This window comes from Pararge aegeria, chromosome 8 (genome assembly GCF_905163445.1).
Source record: "Pararge aegeria chromosome 8, ilParAegt1.1, whole genome shotgun sequence".
NCBI lineage: Eukaryota > Metazoa > Arthropoda > Insecta > Lepidoptera > Nymphalidae > Pararge > Pararge aegeria.
The window spans coordinates 11,755,121-11,764,643 of NC_053187.1; the positions used below are offsets into that span (position 1 = coordinate 11,755,121).

The 9,523-nt window shown below is 34.8% G+C and overlaps 1 protein-coding gene across 3 annotated transcripts; it reads right to left on the bottom strand.

Annotated features, from left to right (window-relative positions):
• Positions 1–122: 122 nt before the first annotated feature.
• Positions 123–9,412, bottom strand: LOC120625737 (sphingomyelin synthase-related 1-like). Of its 3 annotated transcripts, none has more exons than XM_039892910.1 (6): positions 9,242–9,412; positions 8,372–8,480; positions 7,975–8,179; positions 5,774–6,060; positions 1,812–2,004; positions 123–736 (listed from the first exon to the last, which is right to left on the bottom strand). In XM_039892910.1, exons 3-6 carry the CDS (start codon positions 8,139–8,141, stop codon positions 322–324), a joined length of 1,062 nt encoding a protein of 353 aa, XP_039748844.1. In that variant the 5' UTR covers positions 8,142–8,179; positions 8,372–8,480; positions 9,242–9,412; the 3' UTR covers positions 123–321. The 3 variants fall into 3 exon arrangements, with proteins under 3 accessions (XP_039748844.1, XP_039748843.1, XP_039748842.1); XM_039892909.1 differs by having other exon boundaries at positions 8,372–8,606; XM_039892908.1 differs by lacking the exon at positions 9,242–9,412 and having other exon boundaries at positions 8,372–9,231.
• Positions 9,413–9,523: the final 111 nt, after the last annotated feature.

The following is a 9,523-nucleotide window of genomic DNA, read 5'->3' on the forward strand; positions in this document are numbered from 1 at the left end:
AACCAGCTAAATCTTTAAACTTAACTAAAATTATATGCACTGCAAACTCACCTTGTATTCTTATAAATTAATCACAACTCGTACAAAAGAAAATAAGTTTTTTAAAATAAAAGACGGTATTGAATAATTTAAGCATACTGTATATTTTCATGATTATCTTGAGCAAATAAATCTTTGTAATTTTCTACATATTTAACTTAACATATAAATATGGAATAACATGATATAAAATCTAAAATGGAAATGTTAAACGCTTATATCTGATAAACCAATCTACATTCAGCTATAAAAATATTATGAGCATCATTATTGACTAAAAGCTCATATATGTTTTTTCATGATAGGAGACGGAGGATTGCTGAATTCTCTAAAGGGGGTGTCGCCGGTAAGGTCTGCGATATTCTTATGTCTGAGATCATTATCCGGTAATTCTTCTAGAAAGCCGGCTTGGACGTTTTTATCGAGCGTCATTAGCCGCTGCCGAGAGCTCTTATATTCTTCTATTAGACTAAGGTTCCTCTTGATGCCGTCGACAAGTTTCACGACGGAGTATTCTCCTATCGCAGCCCCTTCCTGAAGTTTGGTGCCGACTGTAGTATTCTTTACCTCTATAGCGAGCTGTATCAGCCACTGCTTTAAATTGCTTACTATCTCCATGGGCCCCTCGTACTCATTTGGAACGATTCCGTCGACTTCGGATTCGAAGAAAGACAGCAGAGGGAACCATATCCTTGTTCTGTAAAAAAAAAAAAAAAAAGCAATTGAGTTAAGATGGTCAAAATACTTTTTCACCAACGACCAGTTAATGACAACGGTCCGGTATAAAACCTCGGCCTTTAACAAATTAACATTATCCTAACTAAATAACGTAGGTTTAAGTAAAGTAGCGTTTGAGCTATCAGTTAGTATGACAGATTGAACCCTCATACTTTCGGAATTTAAATAGCCGTAATAAATTGAAGGGCTATTGTTTAAGAGATTTTTCTGGGGTTCTATTATGAATTTTGTGATCTCGGGAAGCTGTTTACTGACACTAACGTATGATCATATCAAACTATGGACGTTCACCGCAGTACATCAGGTCTTTTATAGATTTGGCTCTTGAATTTAAAACTTTATATGTAGTTGTACTGGAAATGCTCGTCACACAGCAGAATTTAACTATAGATAATTTAATATACTAGGAGCGATGTGGTTTGTGGCATTAGTTTGCTAGTATGCTAGTGCTGATGATCGTGATTAGAAAACAAAAAAAAATAAAAAAATGACGCATTAAAACCAATAAATAAAGTTCTATAAAACTCCCATGTACGGTTGAATAAATTTCCGCTTGTTGATCAATCACAGCAATCAATATCGTACTTATTTACTAATCGTAGTTATAACATTGGTGCCAAATATTTTGAATACATATCGGTAGAATATAGCTATCGATTTCTACTAGAAAAATTGTGAAAAGAGCAACGCTAGTTTTAAAACTGGTCACTTTATTAGTTTACAAATTTGTATACAACAGAATTGGCCCATTGTTAGCTCCTACGGGTGGTAAATTTTCGAAATGTTCTACATGTACTTGACTTTATAGGTTAAACATTGACGAACATTGTGGCACATAAAATACATCTAATCTTCATCATAATCATCATATCAACCCATTAACAGCCCACTGCAGTGCACGGATCTTCTCCTATAACGAGAAGGGGCGGATTGGTGGACTGTGTGGTGTATACATCGTTATGATGTAACTCGTTTTCGCAAATATGAAGATCGAGGAGAAAAGCTTTAGTATATTTACACCAAAAAAGATTTACCTAGAGGAGTCACTCTGCATGAGCGCCTGGTTGTTAGAGAGCGTGTGGTAGTAGAGGAAGAGGCGCGACGTAATGTAGAAGGCGATGAACACGTCGATGGAGTAATGCTCGTGTGCCGCCAGGATGAAGAAGATTCCGAACATGTTCATCACCCACGTTAGTATATGCAGCAGGTATAGGCTGCGCGACGTGTCTGTAAACAAACAGATAAGTAAGTAAGAACGTGGTTTATAGTCTTCGTGCGAAAAGGAATTCTTTTCATTGTGAGAGGAGGCCGGTAATGAGTCGATATGATGAAACTATTATATAACTTTAACCTTGAATGATACCTATGGGCTATCACAAAGGTCATTTAAGACTACAATATTGTCTTACATAAGGGATTTCTAGACCTGCCAATACATTAGTTTAAACAATGCGTAATGTGTATGTTGAGGTTCAACAAAAATAGTTTAATTTACCTATCTAGAAAGAAGCCAGCATACATACAAAATTTGCGATGGGCAGTGGCGTACATAGAGGGTATGCAAATGATATAATATGAAGAAAATCTCCAGTACGAGTTATAGAAACTGAAAGAGTTATAAAATACTCTTAAAAAGCCTATCCTTAAGTTTTTCATAGCTTGTACTGGAGATTATTTTCATTTTATATTATCTGTCAAGTGCATTCCCTGTGAATACCCTGTATGCACACCACTGGCGATTACCACGGTTCCTTTGTTATGTTAAGGACCAGATGAAACCAGCTGGGTGACCAAGCAAGACTCAAAATTGACGCAATTCGGTATCTATTCAACAAGTTTTCATCTGGTCCTTATCATAACAAACGAATAATTTGACAATCATAGTTGTTAACCCTTCGCAAATTGTGTATGTAGATGACATAGCAACTGTAAAAAAGCTACTAAATATGGGCCTATGAATTACCTTGCCATAATTTCAAATTAATTGGCAGGTCTAAGACACTTAACAATTATTCATTGTAAAGTCAACATCTCCTGAGGATGCTCCGGTTTCGGAGCGAAACGTGCGTAGAGGGTACATTACCGAGGATCTGTTTGGTGTGGAGTATACTGATTGAAGTAATTATAAATTACACCATACAGATTCTCCTGCTGTTCGCGGAATATGGCAAATTAAGCTCAATTTTCATAATAGGTCTAAGACCACTCTCCTTTTCACACTGTATCCCCAGGAAAAGGATAGCAGTATTTATAACCATGTTAATTAAGTTTACTTTGGAGTTATATGTGGAGATAATGTCGGTACAACAGAATTGCACCAGCGAGTAACGATATGATTAATCTATGGGCTTAATCATATCCATGAATCCATGAGCGGATGTCATGTATTTTCCCCGACGCGTTTTAAATGGGTAACTATTCCTTTGGATTTCCCATAAAATAACAAGCAAGCAACATTCGAGTGTTAATCACACAGGTGCTTAAATCAATTTCCCCAAGGAAAATCGTGGGAGTTTCTTAGCACTACGAAATGCATATTCAGTATATGCATTTCGTAGTGCTAAGAATTTCAGCGACAAATACGCGTAGGCTTGTCATCTCGACAAATTACATCGAATATTTGATGAAATTTATACCAAAATTTTATTCAGTATCGTGTAGGTTACGTGTAAATTTACTCGTAACCTACAAGTGTAAATTTAAATATTCGGTAAACATTTTTTACCTCTCGTTGAATTTGCATTTTGCACCTACAGAAACTCTTGATACAGGCACAACATACGTATCTAACTTTACAGCCCTAAAGAAATGGTCCTCGTTAAAGTAATAAGAGGGGCAAATTGGGAGTAATTTTATTAAAATCCCGCTGCCCCTGTTATCGAGAATAGACAGAGGGGACAAAGGGATGTCTTTTATGTCATCTATCCATCCCACATACACAACGAGAACAGATAACTGGAATAACAGAAAGATTATTTAAATAATTTTTCGTTTTTCGTCACAGGGGTTGTCCCGTAACTATATCGAATATTTATTTGCGAAACATTAATTTATTTGACAGCCGATTGGCACAGTGGGCAGTGGGTGTGCATATTACTCACTCAGATATTCATAAGTTATCTTAGTATCCATAATACAAGCTACACTTACTTTGGGGCTAGATGGTGATGTATGTAATGTCGTAAAAAAAACCGGATGATAAAAACTTGGTAATGTTCCTTTAAAATCTATACTGCCCATAAAAATTTAAAGTCAGCCTTAGGCCAGGAGAAAGACGTAAGTACCTAGATGAGATCAACTACGAAGTATAGATTAACTTCTTAATCAAGTTTACAGTGAATTTGTGCAATACCTATTATTTAAAATAAGTTTACGGGCGAGTGCTTTTCTGTTGGCATTTAATGATTCAAAATAATCATAGTAATATAATTAAAAATATAATTAAGTAGAAACGTAAGATCTTTATTAATAAACGTGGCCTAACATCGGAATACTTTGCATAACTAAAGCAGTCTTTTGTCCCACTTCAGCTGACAAAACTTTTAAAATATCAGGGTGTGAGATGCTCTTTTCCTCACGTAAGTTCTTCGCTTGTTGTATGTTGAACGGTATGTCACGTTAATTTATAAGGCCCTAAGGTGCAGAGGTATTGAGTACCCGACAATAAATTATTCGAAGAACTAACAATTCAAGTTTTGTTATTCTAAGAATTATTCTTAAAGTGTTGCTCTACGTTTTATTATTGCGTAATAAGTAGTTTTATACTAACTAGGCGCGTTTTATCTCTAAGGGTCTTGAGGCTATCGATAGTAATTATCGATCTACATCGATAAACATCGATAGCTATTATACATACTTATTATCTTTTAATTATTGGTTTTTATTATCATACATACGCACACGCATTGAAAATACGCACGTAATATATCATTAAATTAATAAACAGCAATAAATTGTGTAATTAATGCCGCTGATACGTTACGGAAATAATATTGATGGCACAGTTTCAATGTACGTATGACAAATGACATTGTAAACAATATTAATTTACATGAATATTTATCTTTTAGCATTCGATTCTATTAATATGCCATGCAGTTTGCCAAGTTTTTCTAAAAAAAATATTTACTAATTAATCTGCCATAATAATACGGTCACTCGATGAAATACAATAAATGAACTGGTATTTATGCAAATAATATCGCGAGTATATCCGCATTATTGAATAGTTGACTATTAATATATTTATACCAATTAAAATACAATTTCAAAATAAATTTATTCCAAATGGGCCTAGCATATACAATTTTGAATAGTTTTAAACTTACTCTATAAGATTGGGGTTTTATTCTTAATACGCTGAAATTCGTTGTCTGTATTAAGAGCCTATCTTACCTATCTATAATAACACTTTTATAAGAATGAATCTTATACCAAACAATTAAATCAATGCCCTCATGCCGTTAATTTAATTGTACCGCAAATTAAATTTCTTTTGCTACTTGGTAGTAAAATAATTGTGTCTGTGGAAAAATTACGGTGATTCACTGATTTAGGTCGTAAGCTTACTTTGCTTCATTCCTGCACATTTTAAGCCTGGTAATATATTTACCAGAAAAGAAGAAGTGGGATAGCCCAGTGGGTAGGGCTTCGACTTCACTTTCGGGGGGCGAGTTCGAATCCCAGCACGCACCTCTAAGTTTTCTAAGTTATGAGCGTTAAACAATTAAAATCCAACGGTGAAGGAAACCATCGTGAGGAAACCTGCATGCCTGAGAGTTCTCCATAGTGTTCTAAAAGGTTGTGGAGTCCACCAATCAGCACTGGGCCAGCGCGGTGAACTATGGGCCCCCTTCTCATTGTGGAAGGAAGGAAGGAAGGAGACCCGTACCCTGTTGCGGGCTGTTATTGGGTTTATATGATGATGATGATGAATATTTTCATCGTATAGCTATTTTAGGAGCAAATTTTATATGAAGTCTTTGTAATAACTTACATTCTGTTATAAAGAAATTGAGGAGTGTTAAAGCAACCGTATGCCCGGAGAACATATAGTCGCCACAGGTGCGCACGCCGCGCACCGACATTCCTGCGCCGCTCCATATGTCATAGGCCTGCCGCAAGCGGCGGCCCCACACGGTGAGATCGTCCGCCGGCGGGTAGAACCGCGGTTCACACTTCAGGTGCGAGCCCGGCACCGACAGTGATGTGATCAGCATCGTGAAACATCGCAGCAGGAACACGGTGCCAGCCAGTGCGAAGAACCTCCTTAGGATTATAAACCTGCAGACATACTTATTAATTTCATTATAATATAATGATACATATTCCTGGTAATATTATAATTTAAATAACTATTTTACTAGCGGTTGCTCGTAATTACATCTGCATTCCTTTGCGATTTGTAAAGCCCCATAGGTAACATTTTTTTATCCCTGGAAAAAGGGATGTATAATATGCTCTTGATTTATACGCAAAATTTCGCCAAAATTGGGTTAGCAGTATAGCTGTCTGTGCCTCAGGAACAAAACCAGTTTTATAGAATTGCGGATCATTTTCCGAGATAAAAAGTATGCTCTAGGATTCATGCTATAGTTGAGCAAATTTTATCATGGTAGGTGAAACAGTTCAGCCAAACATATGTAACAAAAAAAAAACGGCACACTTTCGCGTTAATGTATGTACATATAACTACTAATACTAGTATAGTATACATAAGTCAATTATACAAGTTATGATCGTCATAATCAAGCCATTACTGGCCCACAATAGATCATGGGTCTCTTCTCAGAATGAGAAAGCTGTAGGTTACCATCTGGATGCTGTGACGATTGCTAGACACAATGCATGCATGCCTTTGACAACATTATGGAGAACTCTCATTAGCCATGTTCCCTCACAATGTTTTCCATTGAGGCAACTCATAACCAATTGATTGGCAAAATTGATCCATCAAGTGGTTTTTTATTCTAGTATGATGCTGCATAAATACTGATTAGTTTATCTCTACCGGGGTTAGCATTGCATCACCAAATGTGAAGTCAGCATTAGTAATAAAACTAAAGCAGAAAAATTAAAATTGATTAAATTCTTTATCAGAATGGACTTAATGACCTAATAATTATTAATATCATTATTAATATACATACAAATTTTATGTAGGGCAAATTCCAGTTCTTTCGTAATATATGTAAACCTATATTATAACTTCAATTGCATTTTTTCACAGACTCATACAAAAATAAAGTAAAGAAAGGTTGATATGAAAATGTTTCCAGATTAAAATAAATATTTTAATATAAAAGTTGTAGGTGCAGGAATTAAAACCCCCCCACTTGGAGGATAGACAACATAACTACTCAGATCCAGCTGCCCCAAGGATATGGAGAACTGTACCTATATAAAATTACAAGTCAAACAGATTAATACAATTCACAGAGAATCGTTTTACACAAAAGCTAAAAGATTGTGAAATTTGAAAACAAAAGCCCTACATTCAGTATTGGACATTCATTAGTTCACACAATAAAAAGCATATTGGCCCATTTCAAACAATAAAGGGTGAGTCATACAATACAAAGTTCAATACTACATACAAGTACTTGTAGAATGACAAATGTTTACTCTGACAAATTGACTGAACAATAAAAATTGTGGCTATTCTTTGGTTTTATGAACTAACAACAAGATAACAAATCTAATGGTCCTTAATTCAAAATAAACATTCTTGAAACTATTTTATTTACTTTATTTGAGTAAGTGAAATATTTTAGAACCAGGGTTGATTTCTGCTAAATAAATTCATTATCTGTTTGTTCTCTAAATCTAAATCCTCTTTTCTTTTCTGGTTTTTTTGTATAGTGGCCAACTCAACATTTGTGTACATATATAAGCATCAAAGATATATTTTGTCACAAAAAAAATTTACAAACCAAGTTTTAATTTTGAAGGATATTGCATACTCCAAACATAAGACAAGGGTTAAGAACCCTTGTATTATGTTCGGAATTACCTTCTTTTGGTTAGACATTTCTAAAGTTACACATGAATTTGACCCAGGAGGTTCTACAGTAAGATTAGTGTAAGCAAATGTTTGGGTAATTCTAACATAGTGTAAATCTAATTCCACATAAACAAGGCATTAAATTTGTATTTTATAACAATGATGATTTCATTAAATTAATAAAAATAGTTTACCTGTGTTTGTGGAAGAAGAGCACAGCAAGCCAAATGGCCATCAGCAAGGATCCAGTGATCTCGCACATATCAAAAGCCCATGGAATATGGGGCACATTATCAAGAAAAAGATCTGGCAGTGGAGGATACTTTTTCATATCTGGGACCTTGTCGTGAACGATAACCATTACTACAGCAGTCACCCAGGTCACCAGGAAAAGATAACCTGGCAAGATTGAGAAGTCGACAATTCAAGTTATGAAAAAATATGGGGTTGCATTTACAAATCACTACATTAGATAAGTATATTGCATAATTTTAGAAAATTTAACTTTAAAAAATTATGTAAGCAAAATAAGATCTTAGTAATTAGGCAATTTTAAATTAGAATGAATAAATTATTGTTAAGGTTACCTACCTAAGGCAATTGCAGTTTTCCAAACTTCAGGTTTTAATCTGGAAGCTTTCACATCTGGAGTAAAATTTGATATACAATCTGTATTTCTTGCGTTTAACTCATTCTGTAACTGTTTGTGAAGTTTATAGCTTAAATGCGATAGGTTGGTGCCAACGAAATTAATATTAGTAGCAGAATTATTTAATATTTGGTCCTCACATAATCCAAGTTCATACATCGCATTTCGATTATTTCTCTGTAATTTTTTTACCAACAAGATAAACCTCTTTCGTTCACCCAATTTCAGCTGATCAAAGGGATACTCGTAGAAATCGCGGTCAACAAAGGAGAGCAAACACTGTCCATCTATATCTTGTGCTTTGCAGATATCTGTTATGAAGCTGGAAATCTTCTCTTTATGTAATAACTCTAAAACTTCTTTGTTTCTCCACTTTATTATATCCATATCCATCTTTTGTTTACGTTTATACAGTATTTTCTATAGCTACGTGCACTATGAATTTAAATAGAACACTAACTAATTTGTTGAATTATGAACTGTTTTTATTATGGTTTAGAGTTTAATTAACGACATTATGAACTAACTGTCATGCCTACTTTCCCTTTGGTCGAATTGCGCGACACTTGGGAAAACACAAATGACAAAGTAGCAAAACATTCGCCATTCAAATGTCAACAGCAACACAATGTTTTGTAGAGATGTGCCTTTCTAAATTAAAATTATTTTTTATACACGTAAGATATAACGGTCAGTAACTTTGCACTGAATACATGGACGTTTGGATTAATTTAGAGGCTCTAGATTAGTAAGAAGATAGAATTTGAGTTGTTGTTGAAAAAGTAAAGGTACAGTCCACTTTAAACACTTACTATTCGAACATCGTGCGTTTCGATGCGTAGTATCAGCCTATTAGCGGGACGGTACAGTTGATTACCTGCGCGAAGCTACACTTGCTAGTTTTCGAAAAGACCTAAAGTTTAAATCGGACTGGACTTTCTACTATCCTGTTCAGTAATTTTAAACTAATGTTTTAATAATTATATGCCCATCACTATAGCACAAATATTTTTAATTAAATAGAAATAAACTGACTTTGGACTCTAGCTTTTTTGTAATGTCAACTTGACGGTAACAACAATCAAGACCAGTAT

Coding starts and splice junctions, on each gene's coding strand:
- LOC120625737 (XM_039892908.1), bottom strand. CDS start 8,822: ATGGATATGGATATAATAAAGTGGAGAAACAAAGAAGTTTTAGAGTTA. Junction 2,005..5,773: donor CAATTTCTTTATAACAGAAT/GTAAGTTATTAC, acceptor GTTTGTTTACAG/ACACGTCGCGCAGCCTATAC. Junction 737..1,811: donor ATGCAGAGTGACTCCTCTAG/GTAAATCTTTTT, acceptor TTTTTTTTACAG/AACAAGGATATGGTTCCCTC.